The sequence below is a fragment of the Microtus oregoni genome, unplaced genomic scaffold, assembly GCF_018167655.1.
Source record: "Microtus oregoni isolate MIOR12 unplaced genomic scaffold, Mior012 000019F_ref0000042, whole genome shotgun sequence".
Taxonomy (NCBI): domain Eukaryota; kingdom Metazoa; phylum Chordata; class Mammalia; order Rodentia; family Cricetidae; genus Microtus; species Microtus oregoni.
Window position 1 is genome coordinate 31,428,705 of NW_024543078.1, and position 19,980 is coordinate 31,448,684.

Here is a 19,980-nt window from a genome sequence, read left to right on the forward strand (position 1 = left end):
ATCACTTCACATAATTTAGCAATAATATTTTCAATTAATCCAATCACCAAATATATAGCAAGAGCACAGCATCTTCCTAATTCCTGTTAATACAGATAAGACAAAAATTGATCTTTTCATTCCGTCTTTTATTTAAATTTCCATTCTTTTTTAGAGCATAAATTCCTACAAGACAAATTACTATTTCAAGTATTTTTTATACATATCACCATGTATTTTGTTACCTATCAACATGACTGTTTACTCTGTTTTACTATCTTCATGAAAGTGGGGATAATTTTTTAAATTATCATGAGAGATCAAAATACAAATCTCTGTCCTCCCAATTTCAATATTAATGGTAGACAAATACCTTTAAATATTAACCAGTCATTTTTATATTGTGCTATTTTTAAGACTAATTATGCATATATGTATGAATGTGCACATATGAGCATAGGTATCTGAGGGGTCCAGGAACAGACACTGGACGACCTGGAGCTGGAGTGACAATTGTTCTGAGTTGTCTGACATGGTGCTGGGAACTAAATCTGGGTCCTCTGCAAGAGCAGTACCCACCTAACACTTGAGTCATCTCTCCAGCTCTTGCAGTGAATTCTCTTATCTTTTACCTATTATATATGATTACTGTTTTTCTCTTTAGATATTTTATATCACTGTAATATTTTAAACGTCTTATCAATTTTGCCTTAGTTAATACTTGTGATCTTGAAATTTAATGTTCTAGTGTATAAATATTTTAAATCTCCTATTTAAACAAACCAACACAACCAAATTTATGTTGTAAATTTTACATTAATTGCTTAGAAAAATGCCGTCAATGAGTAAAAGATGTTCAGCCTATTGTCTCTCTGATTCCATAGACTGGGGTATCCAACTGGAAAGACACTATTCATTTGAAAACCCACACAATGCATTGAAATACCACTTAATGTCTATTTTTCAAAAAGACCATGGTTAAACTCCTCTCTTTCTCTACCTAAATTTGTGTTAAGCTTCCTCTACCTTCTGTTAAATTAATTAAATCAACCATCAGTCTATACAACTCTGTGCGGAAGAATAATATGAAGACTATTGGGTTTTCCCCTTCTTCCATGATATATACTAATACATAACTATGTATTCAATCATGCTTATTATTCTTAAAATATTGTTTTGGTATTCTGATTTAAACACCCACATAGCTATGTTTCTGATTCATGTATACTCTACTTGTGCTATTGCATTTAAATATCTTTTTACTGTATCTACTAACTCAAATATATTGTAAAAGATATGGCAATATAATTACTCTTATTTTACAACTATGCTTTGTAACAGTGACATCAGTTCCAGAAAATTGCTAAATAGTGATGTTAAGAGCCTATGTTCTATGGCTTGTTCTAGTGGGGTAAGTTCTACTTTAGTAGTTACTCTGGGAGTTCACAAACCAGTAAGGGAACTTTTATTTAGAATCTTTGCATGAAATACACCCTTACTGTTTGTATTCACAGTGATAATTTTCTCCATATATATTATATCTCTCTACCTCTGTGTACATTTTCCTCAAAATTTATTTAAGAGGTGTTAATATATCTATGTGTTCTGTTTTGTTTTATTTGCCAAACTGTCGCTCCCTTCCCCTGGAATGTTGCAGTGAAAGTGTGTTAAGTCTGCCATGTACAATTCATACTTTTTGGAAAACCCAGTTTCTGAGCGTTGGAATTTTAAATACAACAGAACACTTATTGCAAAAATGTTTATTGTTCTGCTGTCTCTCGATCTCATCCTGTTCTTCTTCCATATTTTATTTTGTTCTCTTTGCTTTGCGTTTTCTCTAATAATGGGCATACTAGGTTAGGAAAGGTATAAGATGTAAAGCTGAAAAATTCATAGGTTTTACAGATGGATAAAACTATTGATTGCTTTTCTCCCTTGGTAGCTTGCATTGTACACTCAGATATTATAAGAGCTAGTCCTCAGAAAACAAACTACCAGGTCAGTTTTAGTTCAATTCCTCCAGGTCTCATATCTAAAGTTTTGGTATCTTCAGCAACAGGGTCTTATCTTTGTGTACTGGGAGACAACCAAGAGGAATGGTAATAACCTATATGGCTGTAGGAATCTCTTAGATCAGCTTGGCAACACAGTCTCAGTGGTGTAATAGAGGCTCTTGTATCTTGGAAGTAACCAAGAGGAGTCTAATTGAACTTAAGAACCACTAACTGGAATAGAGTTTATGCCTGGTACTAAAAAATTAAGCAACAAGTCATGTCTGGTGATGTCATAGACCCTAAAGGAGTGCCTCCTGCCATTTTCCCAAATCAATATAGTTTATTTATTTATATAATATTTATATAAAAATATTTATTTTTATATTCTCAGCTAGGTGTAGCTCTCATCCCCTATCAAAAAGGCTTTTTTTTCTGCTTTAGAAACAGGTTACTACAAAGATACACAATTTTTCAAAATGCTAAGAATAAATTACAATTGAAAACCCATTATAAATTTACATGCACGTATGCATGTATGTGCCTTTAAATGTTACAATAATTAAAGAAGGCACTATGAATTTGAGAGGAAGTGGTGGGACACAAAAAGAGTTAAGGGGGTATGAAAATGATGTAATTATAGTACTCATAAGTGAAAGTCTGAAAAATAAAACAATTACAAAAAATAAAGTTGAAAAAAATTCAAACTCTACTATGGTTTTCTAGAGTTTAAGTTCTGGCAAATGAGTTGATATGTTTGAATCTCAGACTCCATGTGAGTCAATATGAGTAACATATTCTTCCTAAGGCCATAATAACTATTAGGTAAGATCCAGAATTTAAAGACCCCCTCCCCTCTTAATGCTTTGGTGAATAATAGAGTAACAACAAATCATGAGTTTTTATTAGTAGTATTTTTAAGCCATGGCTGTAATTTTCAATAATAACAGTATTGAAAACCTAATCCAAACACCTTCCTGTGTCAAAAAAGGAGACAAATGACAGAGAGGAAGCTGGGATAACCTAGAACATATATGTCCTGTCCTACGATAATCTAAGTCCCAAATTTTAGTCTTATACTGGGAACATAAAGTTGATATGGGAACAGGCATGAAATCTCCGATTTCAGGAGGTGGACAGGAAGATTAGAAATTCAAGGTTATCCTGAGCTACATAGAGAGTTGGAGGCCTGCCTCAGCTATAGGAGATTCTGTTCCTTCATCACCATCAAAAAGCAAGTATGCAATTCTTGCCAGGCAGGCTATCAACTTGTGATCACTGTCATTATATCAGGAGCTCATACTTCAAACCAGATCATAATTGTAGGTTTGAAAAGAATTCTGTTTATACACACACACACACACACACACACACACACACAGAGAGAGAGAGAGAGAGAGAGAGAGAGAGAGAGAGGCACACACGATCTCAAATGTGAGATCATTTATTCACTTGTGGAAATTAATAAATCAAACACCAAAACAGAAAAAAAATGTTCCTCATAAAGTAACCACAGAAAGAAACAAAAAAAAAATAATAATCCCTACTGCAGTGAACATCTAGGTCCCTGTGTTTCAGCTGCACAGCAATCAGTGCCTGACTCCATGGGCAGGAAGGGGTACTCCAGCATTCTGGGTAGTTACAAATTCTATTGTGCTACTAATTACCTGCTTAATTCTTTGAATACCAATGTGCAATTAACATTACAAATAATCAAGGTTAAAAATATAATTAATGCAAGTGTGATTTAGTTATAATTAAACTAATTACACAGATATGTAGCATAATAAGAGACTTACAGACCATTATGTGAATGCAAATTTATTCTTCCTTTCAAGAGCAGTTATTTGAATTTCATTTTCCAATTATTTCACAAATGATGGAATGAAATAATAAAGAATGGAGTCACTGTTTCAGGGATGAAAAAGTAAACCTTATGTTTTTTATTCCCTTTTTAATTCTGGCTCTTTTGTCCATATAGTCTTGTAAATAGGCAAATTAGAGAGAATAAATAATAAGATTCCACCACAAACAATAACAACAAAAAAATGCTTTACTTCTTAATTCTGTGGCCATAGGTACGGAAATCAACACCTTAATCCTCAAGGGATTTTCAGTTTTATATAGGTAGGTCCCAATTTAGAATGATAAAAGATAAGTAAAACCAGCTTGGCATACATGAGTCTGAATAAATTTGACTTTCTGTTCTCAGATAGATTTTATTAGGAATGTTGTTTTCATGTATTGGATCTGACTAGCAAAGTATAAATGCATACTCTGTCCTTAGACAGGAAAGTTAGATTCTATAAATCTATTAATTAAATTTCAAATGTTTTAAGTATCAACATATTTCTCAAGTAATAATATTAAATATATTGAAATACTGCCATCAAATAAAAATATAAAGGATTTTCATTTAAGACTCTTTTGATGTGTAATATATCTATCAATCTGTAGAAGAGAAAAATACACTATTATTCAAAAACCTATGTGCAGTGTGAAGTCAATTAAAATTCTACTGGGGAATTACAGACACAAAGCTTTCTTCCTCTAATCTAAAACATGTGATAAGTGAATTATTTTCCATATTCATTGCATCATAATTTTTATAATAAATAATCACATTCATTTAAGTGCCGTGAGTCAGAAATGAAGAAAATTCTAGAGGCAGTGCTTAAGACCACTCATGTCTGCCCTCTACATTTGAATCCCATGAAAATGCCACACATCTGGTCCCTACGAGGAAGAAAAGACCCAAAAGTCCTTTATGGCTGTGGTAGAAGGGGAGAACAAATTCAAATTCAAATTGAGATCCCCTAGATTTTGGGTTAGGGCAAAGTATTGCTCCTCACCAAAAGAAGCTGGAAATATCTCTTGGGATGATTAGTAAGGTGTGCATTTTCCTCACTGGACTGGCAGAATCAGGACCAGCACCAAGTTCTACAAAGTTGTGGGTAGAAAAGTCTCTGTATGCCATACGATGAGGAGCCTGGCCGGCACTGAAGGCCGGCTTTGATGTTATACATACAGAGAGGGTTGAAGGTACAGAGACCATGCTGGACAGGAAGATGTTAAGGAAGATAGGAAAATGGGGATGAATAACCCACATAACTCAGTTCTAGGATAAGCTAGAGAAATGACAGTTCATGATAAAAATCAAAGCAAAATGAAATGGTCACGCAGAGAAGAAAAAATACGCCTCCTGTCAAGGTCAAGTTGCTTAGATCAGTAAAGTAAAAGATATTGCAAGGACTCCATCAGGAAAATTTCAAGCACAGAAGAACCGGAGTTTCTAAACTGGCTTGAATGAATGTCACTATACACCATAGTCTAAGATGATGAAGAACAAAGTATTACAAAGAAATTATTTTGCCTCAAATTGCAATAAAAGTTGATACAACTATCATCAAAATGTTGAGTTTGTATTGAAATATGAAGCAAAGAAGTCCCTAAAATATTGAAAATAATTTGAAGAAGGATTAGGAAGGGTACTCTGGTAACAGTAGACAATCTGGTGGACAGTAGGGCAAAGCACACCAAACTAACATAGGTGTGTATATCTGTCACTTTAGTGGAATGCTCCTAAGAAAAGGTGGCTGAAGAAAAGGACATCTGGTTTACTCTGTCTACCTTCATCAGCCACAGCTAGATAAAAAGAAAAGGAGGAAGGGAGGAAGGAAGGGAGGGAGGGAGGAAGGGAGGGAGGGAGAAAGGGAGAGAGGGAGGAAGGGAGGGAGGGAGCAAGGGAGCGAGGAAGAAAAGAAAGAAATGAAATACCCTATATCACCAGAGACTGGACACTGGGACTATCATGGGCTGACTAACAAAGCCCAAGCCTGCAGCCCTTACCTTCCGCTAGGCCAGTTTTTTTATTTTTATTTTTTTGAAGGGAAATGGAAGGGGAGTAGATCTGGGGGAGAGAGGAGGTTGGTGGGGGAACTTGGAGGAGTTGAGAGAGTAGAAACTGTAGTTGGAATGTATTGTAGGAGAGAAGAATCTATTGTCAACTAAAACAAAAAATAAAAACTTCTATGATACTCTTACTGATCTGCCTGGTACTACTTTGGTTCCTAGACTCAGTCAAAGAGTCCACATAAAAACTAAGGGAGAAGGAAGAGGAAGAGCTACATTGAGATGTTCCTGGGAGCAATGCAGTTGAGGCCAAATACCCAGCACAAACAAGGACCCAGTGTGACAGGAGAGGGGATGCTGACTAGAGAACAAAAGAATTTTGTAGAGAAAAGATTTGGGGTAGTATTCAGATAGAAAATAAATTATATTTCAGCTATACAAAAGATTCCAATATAAATTAAATACATTAAAATGATGAATCTTTGGAAAAGACAGGTGACAGCTTTATGACCTCAGAAAGGGAAGAGCTACTTGTAAGTCCCTTAAGGTATGCTAGTTAATGGCCACCCCACACAGACTACTCTAAAGGCCAAGCCCAATCCCTTGAGATGCATGAGTTGCCAGCACAACTCCACCCAGACTACTCTAACAGCCTTAACAGCAGTTCCCAGTGCCTCAATATGCAGACTGCCAAGCTCTGCCCTACAGAAATAAACCCCAAAATCAGGCCACAAAATCACACCAATCCCAGACCATCATAGAATCCCCACCCCCCACCCCCCCACCCCCCAAAAATAACCAACATAAAGCCTGCCTCGTGCTCAGATTTTTTTGCTGCTTCTCTCTGGAGCAGAGGCAGTCACCCTCTTGTGTCTTTCTTAATAAATTCTTGTGTGAGGTTTCTTACGCAGTGTGACTTTGTGGTATTCCTTGGTTCCCAACTGCCAGGATACCTTTTTCTTCAGAGCTGCAACACTTGCACTGGGGAAACCTTTCCCCTCAGAGTTACAACCCTTATACTACTCAAGGTTCAAAAAGCCACAAGTAAGACAAGGGAACAAAATTAAGTTCGCTATAACTGCTGAGACTACACACACACACACACACACACACACACACATATGATCCATTACAGGAATATAATTAAGAATTTCTACTTCAATAAATAGCCAATAATAATAATAATAATACCATTTTTAAAAAAACAAAAGGTATATCAGGCAAAAGTATGTAATGTACAAATAAAAATGAGATCTCATGCCAATCAACTTGTAGCATTAATTGGGCCAAAAATCTGTGGCTAGCTAGGGCATAGGCAGTAAGGGAGAACCTAGTTCTATTGTTCTGCTGAATGGACATGGTGCATCTTTCTACACTTATAGATTATAGCCGAAACCAGATGCATGTGAACACATAGATAATAGCCAAAACTATATGCAAACACACAAGAATGTCAGCATACTTCAAATAAAAATGGCAGGCATGATGCAGATGTTGACAACAGATTTTAAGACTGAGAAAAATACCTTGTCTTCTTGGCTACAAGGCTTGAGCTCCGGTCCCTGATACTGACACTGGGAGATTTAGTCACCCCTTTGGGTAACTGGCAAACAGAAAATGAGACTGGAGGAAAATAGTGTTTCTAAGTTTATTTCCACAGACTTGAGGGGATACTGGGAGTTCCCTGGACTTGATATCATCATAAGTGGCAAGAAAATGATTAAATCTGAATCATACCCCTGAGGAGTTCTGACGACGGCATAGCCTGAACTTGGTGGAATTTCACCAGTCAGAATTTTGAATGTTGTGCTCTTCCCAGCGCCATTCACTCCGAGGAGCCCAAAGCACTAAGAAGAAAACATGAAGTTAGACACAAAGTATGGAGTGTAATCAATATTATATTACAAACGGCCTTTGCTTTGACAGTATACTGACGCTTCTGACGTGTGATGTTGTAACAGTGTGGAACACGCTACTGTAAAAAGGCACCTTATGCTTCAAATACTTTTGTGGCAGTTGTGCATGAAAACATCAGCACTAATTTAAAGAAAGATAAATTTGGGTACATAAAAACAGAATGAGTAGTAAGTAACAATAATCCAAATTATGCAGAGATAATCATGGTAACATCTTTGGAAGTTCTGTCACTGCAGAAGTTGCTTTCCCTCTGGTTCCATTTTTGTATATTTTCTAAAACTAGTCTATTTCCACTCTGAGTAACCTACATACACAGATATATATATATATATATAGAGAGAGAGAGGGGGGGGGAATGGGTGGATAAATATGGAGATGGGTGGATAAAAAGTTAAATAAATGATAGAAAATTGATTACCAGATGGCAGATAGATGATAACTGATAGATAATAGATGACAATTATATAGAGAGACTGATTGAAGATGATGATGGATAGATAAATAGATAACAACTAGGTAGATAATAGATCTTCTTGGTAGCTAGATGCCTTTATTTTTCCATCAAAGAGGCTGTAAATTCAATTTATACTCAAAGCCTAAGAGAATCCTGGTAATAAATAAGGAAACAACCTCCAATTTCATACTTTGACAGTCAACCTGTTTCTTTCTTCAATCTTATCTTACACTCTATGTGAAAACGGCTTTCTAAACCCATTCTCTAGACTGGGTACCTGTTTTGTACTTCTGGTACGATGTGCCTGAGACTCCTCCTTGGAACGCCAATCTTCCCAAGCACATTTTCTCATGTCTGAGTGCTAATATCACACCATCTAGCTTCCTCCACATGCAGATCATGCGCAGTGATTGTTTCTGTGTTTTGCCTTCATGCCCACATATTACTTACCTTCAGTATGTGCCTCTGGACAATGTCAATAACTTTCATCACCATGTGCCTCAGTCATATTTCTTCCCCACCACTGGGTCTCCTCCCCATCCATTTTAGGGCTCCATCTCATTCCAGACCTGCCTTGTGTCACTTCTATCAGGCCTACCACGCCTGAGACTTAGGATATCCTATCAGCCTGTCCAGACCACATCTCTGCTTTAGAGCCCGGGCTAACCATGCCATTGTGGTAACAGTCTTCCACACTCCTGCTGTACATCACTAAAGCCTATGACTCTGGCAATTTCTAACCCTGTCAAAACACAGGATAATATATTTGCTTATGGTGTTCTAGTTTCCAAACAGTTCGTTGATTCTTAGAGGGACAGGGACACACATCTCAGTCATCTCTGCTTTCTTCACAGGTTCTTTTTTTTTTTTTTTTTTGGAAAAGAGATTTAATAATCAACAGGGAAACTGAGGCACAGACTGGGAAATTAGGAGTTGGGGAAGAGGTGAATGACAGAAGGGAAGGTGGGGCAAACTGTCCATCTAGACAACCAAACTGTGCTGTGCATAAAAATCTTAGAAAGGATATCACACTACAGTTTGGATCCTGAAAGTCTCTCAAGACTCATGGGCTACAGATGTGCCCTCCAGACTTGGAATTACACAGGAGCTGTGCCTAATTGCCATTTTTGATCAATGATATTAAGCTCTTTCGGGATATTGGAACTTGGTCCTTCCCTTCCTATCTTTTTAGCATCTGCTCATGAGGTGAGCAGCTTCTCTCAGGATGCTTTCCTATCTTCATGAGGTAGACCATCATGGGCCTGAAGCAATGGCAACTGTCGCAACTGATCTGAACTGAGATTTTTTCCTCTTCTTCTTCAGTTGATTGTAACACTGACAACAAACATCCCAAAAGAAACTTCAAATTTGAAAAACATCATGCCTACTTCCAAGGCTTGCTTACTTGCTTCCTTCATTCTTTCCATCCTTTCCTTCCTTCCTTCCTTCCTTCCCTTCTTTCTCTCTCTTTCTTCTCCTTGGCTTAAAACAGCCATGGATAGATAGTAAGAAAATTAATATTGATTTAAATTGATTTAACTTTAATTCAAAATTCAATAATGTTAGATCACAAAACTGGCAAAATATCAGTAGCAACAATAGCTAGGAAACAATCCTTAACATTTTGTCCAGTTGTCCTAGAAATCATGGTTCTAATCTAGGTCACTCCTAAATTGCTTTACCTGGGTCTCTGGGCTCCTGTGTACCCCAGAGTACTCATGTCTGAATTATTTGCTCAGCAGGAGAGCATGGCTAGCAATAAAAGAGCCATATAACCACTGGGTTTCTCCAAGCATGCAAGGTGCCTCTTTATTTCTATCAGTTAATTAAAGAGAATCATTTCCAGGATTGATTTCCCTTTATGGATTGAGTCCAAATAAGAGTCAGTTTATACAGCTTCTGCCAGTTCTGATTGAAGATTTCTCCATAGCTGCTGTGGTATGTGCAATCTTTAACCCTCTAGAATAGCACGCTTCTAGATCAGTGGTTCTCAACCAGTGGATCTTGACCCCTTTGGAGCTGTATATCAAATATCCTGCAAATCAGATATTTACATTACAATTCATAACAGTTATGAAGTATCAAAAAATTAATTTTATGGTTGATAACACCATAACACCACATCACGAGGAACTATATTAAAGGGTCGCAGAATTAGGAAGGTTGAGGACCAGTGTTCTAGATGGATTTAACTGGGCACTCAAGGAAAACTGCAGGTTAAATAAATGGAAGAAGTCGGTTCCTTCAACTGGATTTTTTAAAATATTTGTACTTAATAAAGTCATCCCAAAAGTCAAATGACACTTAAAAACCCCAGATACACAAATTTAAAGAATCATAAAACAAAATAAAATTTGAATCAGTCAGCAAATTTCCATTACACTGAGATCCTGTCTCCAACTTTATCTCTGTGACGTGGTGGGAATCTCTGGAATGCAGAGGCTGCTTTTTGTTGTGATTTCAGATATTCTAAGACTACCCCAGACAGAACTACAGCCAGAGTTCATAGGTTCCCAAGAGAAATGGGTAAGCACTGCAGCTGATACCTCGCCTCGTGGTATGGCCAGACTAAGGTCATGCACAGCAGTGGTCTTCCGCCTGAAAACACTTCTGTAGCTCTTCCTGAGGTTGCACAACACAAGAATGTCTCCTTCGGTCTTTCCTTCAAGCACCCTCATTTGCTCCTTTTCAACATCTATGTCCTTAGCAGACTTGACCGTGTCCTGTGGGGCAGAGTGGACCCTGGGAAGATAAAGACAGAGTTAAGACAAGACAGACTGTTCCTCTTGGAACAGTCCTGAGATTGTCCCCAAGTGACCCCTGAGGAGACAGAAGACGGAGCCCTCAGAGCATCCACCGTCAGGGCATCTTAGCTCTATCATCCCGATTACCAGGGGAAGTCAACTCCTTTCCACAATGAAATGATGTCAACGGTGAGATGTCAACGCTAGGGGAAGTTTTTAATTTGGGGGATAATGAAGTCATGCCAGGCCTCATGATAAGTGCCAAAAATATTGATCACATTACTATAAAATACTAACTTATATAGGTATTTTGGCAGTAAACCATTTATTAAATATTTAACAAAATAGATTGTGTATATACCTTATATAGAAAAGTACTCAATAATTAAACTTAAAATATAAATTGGATTGCATAAAAGAGTTAAACAGAAAGCTTTTTGCACATCTTACATATAGCATTCAACATATTTGATATTTGATATTTGCCAGTTGAGTACAACTAATCGTTGCATCTAACTGGTTCACGCTGAATCTGGGCTGGTAGGTCCTCATTAGGATTTCCATCTGGGTACTTTTAACTTTCAAGTAAATTTTCATTTCTCTAGCAAACTATAACGTGTCTGCATTTTAATGATTAGGTACAAACCAGGCACACTGTTCATATTACACTCCCATCAATTTCCTTGTTTTCAGTGTGATACGTGGTTATATAGCATATAATCATCTATTCAAAGAAAGAGGGGCATTTTTAAAATATTATTTACAACTCTCAAATTATTTCAAAACAATGAAATACTAGAGTTAATAGCACTAAAAGAGTACTATAGTTATAGCTAAGAGAAACCATTCACTGTCAGTCCTGGGGAGTCATGCCAAAGACTTAATCAGTGTTAGTTTTCCACATCTAAAATCATCATTTTACAAAAATATGTATGATTCATTGCACATATAATACAGATGAGAAAAGATGGTTAGATCCTTAGAAGGGTCTGATATCACTTACATAATATTTGAAGACATATAAAATTAATCAAAAGAGAAAAAACATGTGAGTGACAGCTATCCAGAGGGTGATTATTTAGGAGCAGAAAGTATGGTGGGCACAGAAAACATGGGAAGTATTCAACTTAGCAATCCAAAAGGGGATTCATGAGTTAATTCATTTTATGAAACTCGATCATGATACACTTTTCTGCTTGACTAGAATTTCTCTTTATTAGATAAGGGCTACCATCAACATTAACCTTCCACTGATAACTCAATGGTCTGCATCAAAGATTCCTACCCTCTCCTCATGAGAACTACCTGGAAATTTTATGTATGTTTATTGATCATATCTCCCAAACTATGCAACTCGGGGCTTCGGGGAGGGACCAGTTGGAACATTCTTTAACTCTTCTCACTCTGATGAGTGGAGGACAAACAAAAACTTGGTGGTTAACAGCCAAACAAACCAGCTTCTGAATTCTTCCACCTCCACTCAGCTGTCCTCCAATCACAGTGTAAGAGAAGGACCCAAGTGGGCAGTAGACACAGCAGGCCAGTCCCAGTAATTCATCACAGCAGCTATCTGGACTATATGGCTGTTCTAACTCTGCCTGCTTAAGGATTAAGGGAGCACAGCCAAGTTCCATACTATAACATAAAGAGGCAAGACCTCTCACAAACACATCTATGTGGGCTGTTATCAGGCCAGCACTGTGTGCAAATGGAGACCTGTCACCATGAGACAGCAGGAGGTGTGCAGGTGGAAAACAGTGCAGTAGAGTGGGTAGCACACCTAGTGCCCAGGATGTGCTGGTAACACGGAGTGCAGGTGGAAAGAGTCAGCTCTATCTGGTTCCCGAGAGGGCACAGGCTTCTCCCACTCTCCTCCACTTTCAGATAAAACTGGTATAGTTCTCCCTAAGAAGGACTTGCTGAGAAACTTGGCTATTCATATTCAGCACTAATTAGTGACTGAGTTCTATCTGGATTAAAATAACAAATTGGAGCTCACAATTGTTGTGACACTGAGTCATAAGGGAGCAGAAGGGTAGACAGTGCCTGTGATCCCTGCCCTTTGCATCAACATAACACAAATGAATTGCTGTGGATATCAAAAACCTTGTTTTAAAGTAGAGCCCAACTAATGTCCTCTATGATGTAAAAGTAACACAAAGTCTTTTCACTGAAGAAAACTCCTTTGATACTGTAGAAGGATTGAGAATCCTGGAATCTGCCAGAGGGATTCTCCATTGTGGGTTTTAAACGGTCTGAAGTATTAAGGATTATCACAGGAGCTATTACATTTAACAGGTGTTCCAAATTCTACTCCAGAGTTAGTCAGCTATGGGAAATCGGCAAATTCCAGAATAATCACGTCCAAATTCAGAAGAGTTTGGGGATTTGTATTCAAAATGGTTCACTCCTTTAGCAGCCTCGGGTTATTATGTAAAGAAATACATCATGGAATGATTGAAAAGAAAGCACTACATACAAAGGGGTTGCCCACCAATTTTTAGCACTGGAGCTTTATACTCTGTAATAGACTCTTTAGTGACAAGGTGGATAAAGAATCCCCCCATTGAGAGACTGTCTCAGAAAATCAAAGAGATAAAATTAGAGGAATGGGGGTTGGGAAGAATCTCTGTCTGAAGTAGGAATCAGAGGGCCAAAACCAAAGAGAAGATCAGTGCATTAAGTAGTGGAGGGAGAGAAACAGAGAACCTGGACAAGAAAATACACTTCCTTGTCGATTTCAGATGTATTTTAGAAAATATATATGTATTTATTGGATGTGCATGAGTGTTTTGTGTGCATGTATAATCTATGCATCATGTTTGTGTCTGGTGCCCTTGGAAGCTAGAAGAGGGCATGAGATCCCCCAGACCTAGAGCTACAGATGATTGTGATCTACCACATGGGTAGTGGGAATCCAACTAGACAGTGCTCTTAACCACTAAGCCTTATCTGACAGTAACCTTAAACCGTGTGTGTGTGTGTGTGTGTGTGTCTTTGTCTGTGTGTGTCTCTGTTGTCTGTGTGTCTGTCTGTCTGTCTGTGTCTCTGTGTTTGCAATCATCCTGGTGTATCTGCATTATATACACACACCATTCTCTTCACTTAACAAAAACAAGAACAAAAGGAACTGCGTTTGGCAAAGTCATGTGGTTTCTGCACTGAAGTCCTACACCTTCCTGACTCTAAAGTTAATCACATTAACTTTATAAAAATGAATTATTTTATGGTATCAATCAAATTCACTTTTGGTGTTACAAAGTAGCCAAAATGTTGAGCAATTTCGAAGTGGAATATAAATTGAGACAACCAAATAATTTGAAACGAATATTTAAAGGTTGGCACCTTATCTTTAAAAATTCTTTCCATTTAGTTGGTGACTCATACTTACCCACTAAACAAAGAAACAGAAAACCTTTAACTTATTAGAATCACTCATAATAATGTCACTAAGGCACATTCCTCTACCTTGAAAGCTCCAGATAGACTTTTCCTCACTCTTTATTCAAGAGTCAGAGGCATTAAGCATCAGCCCTTCAGGACATACCTTGGCCATTGTAGAAGGTCTCCATGTACCAGAATCCTCAAGAGGAGAAGAACTGTGCCCTGCAAGGTCAACTCCACGAAGATCCAGCCCAAGAAATTCATCTCAAAGGGGCTCACATAAGAATCAATGCCAAAGTTGTGAGTCAGATCGTACTTGATCTGATTATAACAGAGTTCTATGAGCCCTTGACCCAGGCAGAATTGAGGAAAAATAGTAAAAACCCACTTGAGCACATTGTAGATATTCTGCAAATTCTGCACAGTAAAAGGGAGAGAAAGATGAAATTAAAAGCTATTTCATTTTTATGACATATAGTAATAACTTCCTTTTGTCATTGATTGAGGCTGTTGGTCCAGTCTGCTCTATCCCCATTATGCAGAAACACTCTCAGACAGTCATGGAGCCAGATAGGATTACTCCTGAGATCCTGTACTGTATGTCTCACTAGGTTTTGTTTGATAGGACCCATTATCCCTTTCTCCCTCTTCTCCCTTTTGGACTAGGGATTATGTCCTATAACTGCCCCATGTATTTGATTGTACTGCCTCACAGCTGGAGAGAAGTTGGGATGAAATATATTTTTGAGTCTCACCCATATTTGAACCTGGTGAAATTTATAGAGTAGAGAGGAGGTTTTTATGCTTTAGAATTGGGGCCATAATAAACGAGCTATTTTGGAGCTACTGTGACAGAATGAGTTTGTGATCCTGACCTGAGAAAACCACAAGTCTTGGGAACCCAAGGGCAAAATATTATGGGTGGAATACCTCTACGCCTCACAAGATATGTGTGTTGAATTTTTATCCCCAGTATGGTAGCTTAGAAAGTCGGGCCTTTCAAAGGTAGTTCTGGGTAGATGAAGACAGCGAGAGGAAATCTATACAATGAAATTAGTGTCCTTGTGGGAAGAGAATGAGCCACTAGCCATCTCTCCCAATTTTCACTAGATGAATACATTAAATGGCAACTACCTGCAAGTCCATAACAGGTCTCTCAGCAAAAGAGTACATTTAAAATCACATTGATCTATGCCTGAGTCAATTAGTGTACTGCCTGAAAGAATTTCTGTTATCAGTGATAGTCTGAGATAGGCAGCTTTGAACCTGGGAGCTGATAATTAATGAAAAGATATGATGACATCCATGCTTTTACAACTCATTTTAAGAACAGACAGTTATTTTTACACAAGTGTTAACAAAGACTATGCAATGTGTGAATGCTGAATTAATAAAAAGCACAGAGATTCATGGATTGACAAATCAATTGATTTAGGAATAGAGGAATTGACACATATTAATATGTAAACAATAAAAACTGTAGCCTTTAATCTGTTAACATCTTCTTGGTTACAGCAAGACAAAAGACATGCCTGACCTTGCCTGAGAACCCAAGACACATCATTCTTTAGCAGTATTTTGGCAACAAGGGAAAACATTGCATTGGCCCTGCAGTCGGCCTATGCAGTGGTTGGTACTGGTTATTCTGGCTATGACCTGAGAGCACAGAGGCTGCTTTTGATATCTTTCACTACTTTTACAAGTTCATAATGCTTTTTAACATGAAATGAACATTTGATGTCAATTAGATTGAGTATTTTAATAATGTTAAATAGCTTCAGCAGACACTATTACATTAAGGAGCAAAAAAGAGAGAAGCATCAAAGTAAATCCAGCCAAATCCCCTCCATTCCTAATTGCTGAGTGACTCAGACCATTTTTCTTTCCAGGAAACACCCATTGCCTGTTGATTCTTCCAGGTGAGCAGTGCCATCTATAATTGCAGATCACAATGCCTTTTCATCCGCCATGCTAATAGAGTCTCATGGATGAAATCACTCCTGGCTAGCTAACCTCCTCTTTAGTTTAGGTGAATCCTCCAAGTGATTGGCCTTCCTTTTCCTTTGAGAGGTGGCTTACCCCTCTTCTGCTCTCGAGTTCTCCTAGAGCTTCCCAGGCTTTGGGTTGCTCCCAGTTCGATCAATATTGGATCTGGTTTCCTTCCCACCACAATTTACAGCATCCTCATCAAACCGTGGCACATTAGAAATCGATGGGGTGGAGTAGGGCCTCGAAGCCTCCTCTGCTGACTTAAACATTCTGCTCAAGTTAAAGCCAATTAATTGTTCAGCGAGCTGTCTATTTAAAGGCTCAGAATATTAATACAGATTAGTGTCAAACTGAATCTGTAAAAAAATCACTGAGATAGATCATTGCCCTCATTGAATGCAAAATGGATATTTGCATACCCTGCTGCTTCTACACAAACATGAGGCACAATAATAAGAGATAACAATAGCCACTATTTGAGAGTCTATCAAGTTTGTAACCCAGTCACAAGGAGTGAACCTGCCCCGGTTAGGGCAAGCCTCAGCCCCTCTCTCCCCAGAAATGGGAATAGCAGCCTTTCCTTCCACTCGCAGCACTGCACCTGGGTCTGGAAAAGCATGGGATAAAACCGGACTCGCTGAACATAGCGGACAATGAGGACTACTGAGAACTCAAGAACAATGGCAATGGGTTTCTGATCCTACTGCACGTACTGGCTTTGTGGGAGCCTAGGCAGTTTGGATGCTCAACTTACTAGAACTGGATGGAGGTGGGGGTTCCTTGGACTTCCCACAGGACAGGGAACCCTGATTGCTTTTCGGGCTGGGGGGGGGGACTTGATTGGGGGAGGGGGAGGGAAATGGGAGGTGGTGGCGGGGAAGAGACAGAAATCTTTAATAAATAAATAAATTTTTTAAAAAAAGTAAGTAACCCTTCACATAAAAAAACAAAAAAAAAAAAAAAAAACAAATTGTGGCTCAAACACCTGGGAACTACTGAGCCAGCAGAGAGTATGAGAGCAGCGTAGGGACTTAGGAGCATAATATGCTCAGAGGTGAGAATAAAAAGCAGAAAAAGAAAGGGCTGAAATATGAGAGCTAAGGAGAAGCCAGCATCTGCAGCCTGTTCCTGTAAGTCACACTGGGAATGACAGCTTAAAGCAGAAGCCAAGGGTAAGGGAAGCCAGGGTAGAGGGAAAATGGGAGGAATAAATGGGATGCATCCACAGAAGGGATTTCAGCCTGCCCCTAATGCCTAGTAGACATTTTCTTCACAGGGATTCTCAATCTGGAAAACAGCTCATGTTGAGGACAGTGTTTTTCTCTATACATGGTAAGACACTAATAAATCCCATGAATCTTTGATACCATTCTTCAGGCACTCTATCATGTGAGTGTGGACAGGGCTGTGTAACATATTACTTAAGATTTCAAACCAGGACACAGTGACACTTTGACATACTTTATTGTATTCATTCCTCTGCCCTCAATAAGTCAAACATCTGAGAATCTCTGAGAATCCCAGAGCAATGAATACCTAAGTAGTCCTGCCATGGCGATAGAGTAGCTCCCACAACACTGCAGAAGTTTTTGCAATCAATTACTGCTGTGAGAGAATGCTCTTGTACACTGAAAGATTTGCCACTCATATTGATTTAATTAAATGCTAAATGGCCAGTAGCCAGGCAGGAAGTATAGGCGGGCAAACAGAATAGGGAAATTTGGGGAAGAGGAAAGGCAGAGACGCCATCACCAGTCAGACACAGAAGAAGTAAGATAAGAGAATGCCTACTGAGAAAAGGTACCAAGCCACAATCTAAACAATTTTTAAGAATTGTGGGTTAATTTAAGTTGTAAGAGCTAGTTAGTAATAAGCCTGAGCAATAGTCCAAACCGTTTATAATTGATTTAAGCCTCTATGTAAATACTTGGAGCTGAATGGCTGCAGGATTGGGCAGGACATAAACCTCTGTCAACAAATTATTCCTTCTACACTTAAAAGACAAGGTCACTCATATAATTTCTTGAATTCCCCTAGAAAATGCAACTCAACTGGGCAGAAGCTCAACTGGGTTTTACTCAACAGGCTGACATGGCACTATTTTTGAAAGATTTTGTAATCTTGAGCATGAAGTCACTAAAAGCAGAATTCTGAAGGGGGTACCTAGTCCCCAGGCTTGTCCTTGCACTCCAGGAGGTGAACAGCCTCCTCCTACACACGTTCTTGTTAGGCCCCAAATTAAAAGTGAAAGTCCTCTTAAACTGTGAGTCAAAACAAACCCTCCCTTCTTTAAGTAGTGTGAGTCAGTCATTTTGCCACCATGGTAACAAAGTACATAGCAGACACCCCCATTCTCCAAGCTGTGGCACTTTGGAAATGGACTGTGCCAGTGACTCACCTGGGCTTTGGAAATGATGGCCAAGAGCCGGGGCATGGCAGTCATCAGCATGGTGCACAAACCAAAAATGAAGTTCAAGGAGATGTAGGAGATGAAGGCAACGTCGGAACTGGGAAAGATTCTGGATATCAGATACATCCATGGAATCATTGCGTATCTAAAAAGGAGAAGAGAAATCATGGTTATTTTCCTGAAATGTTTGTTTCTTATCATAATGGAAGTATACTATAGATGTGATGTTAGAATGGTTAAGTTTCCCTCACTTTGTGTAATATATGCAATCGTCTCCCATTTAAAAAAAAATAACCTTCTCTGGAGCCTCCAAAGACTCTGCAAGGATCAGGGAAAGTGTCTCTGGGGTCTGGGTTTTCCACTGGATTTCACTACTATCACTTCTGTCAGTTGGAGCCTCTTTGCCTCCCAAGCCTACTGCAGTAATAATGTCCACCGGTTATAATGGAAATTAGAAGATTCCAAGAATATAACAATACTCAGAGCGCTCTGTCACCAAGAACAGTCTTTCTTGAGAACACCCCTGGGTCTAAAGGATAATTCTTCTACTTGAGAAAATGTAAGGGATGTGATGTTCAAAGCCATATAGCACCTCAGAAACCTCACTCCAAAAAAATCTGCCTCATAATTTGACCCTGAAGAACATTTTTGTGAAGCATAATTTGGAAACTAGTGCTTCAAAGCAATTTTCTAAAATATCTGTTCTATAAAATAATTAAGTAAAATCAAAATAACTGCCAAAGAGCTGAGCCATCACCTGCTAATGCTGTAATTATGACTATTCCTGTCTGAAGTAAAGCATGAACGGGAAGGCACAAATTCCACCTCCAAACCTATAGACACTTCCTACTACCCTTTCTAGGGAAAACTCCACTGCTAGCCTTTGTCACGTGATTGCTTTCAGTAACTGGGAACCAGAAATGATGACACACACCTGCAATTCCAGAGCTCAGGCTGCAAGACGGGAAGATGGACAGTTCAAGGGCAGCTAGATCTATGCAGAGGACGAAACAGACACAAAGAAGGAGGAGGAGGAGGAGGAGGAGGAGGAGGAGGAGGAGGAGGAGGAGGAGGAGGAAATAAATTATCCCTACAACTGAAATACATATAAACAATAGTAGACACTTATATGTCAAATTTTAAGGTTGTTTTAGTATCTATCAAACTCTTAAAGTAAGCAAATGTGTGTGTATGTAATATATATCATATATATATATATATATATATATATATATATATATACTATTGATTGAAGCACAG

The 19,980-nt window shown here is 38.5% G+C and overlaps 1 protein-coding gene across 2 annotated transcripts in view; it reads right to left on the minus strand.

The window, feature by feature from the left end:
* The window catches only part of Abca13 (ATP binding cassette subfamily A member 13), a 398,914-nt gene that overhangs the window by 80,581 nt on the left and 298,353 nt on the right, over nucleotides 1–19,980 (minus strand). For both annotated transcript variants that reach the window (XM_041669712.1, XM_041669711.1), the window contains exons 53-56: nucleotides 18,709–18,865; nucleotides 14,485–14,738; nucleotides 10,740–10,935; nucleotides 7,560–7,669 (exon numbers count right to left, since the gene is read on the minus strand). In XM_041669712.1, the coding sequence (XP_041525646.1) occupies nucleotides 7,560–7,669; nucleotides 10,740–10,935; nucleotides 14,485–14,738; nucleotides 18,709–18,865 (717 nt within the window). The remainder of the gene's footprint in view (nucleotides 1–7,559; nucleotides 7,670–10,739; nucleotides 10,936–14,484; nucleotides 14,739–18,708; nucleotides 18,866–19,980) is intronic.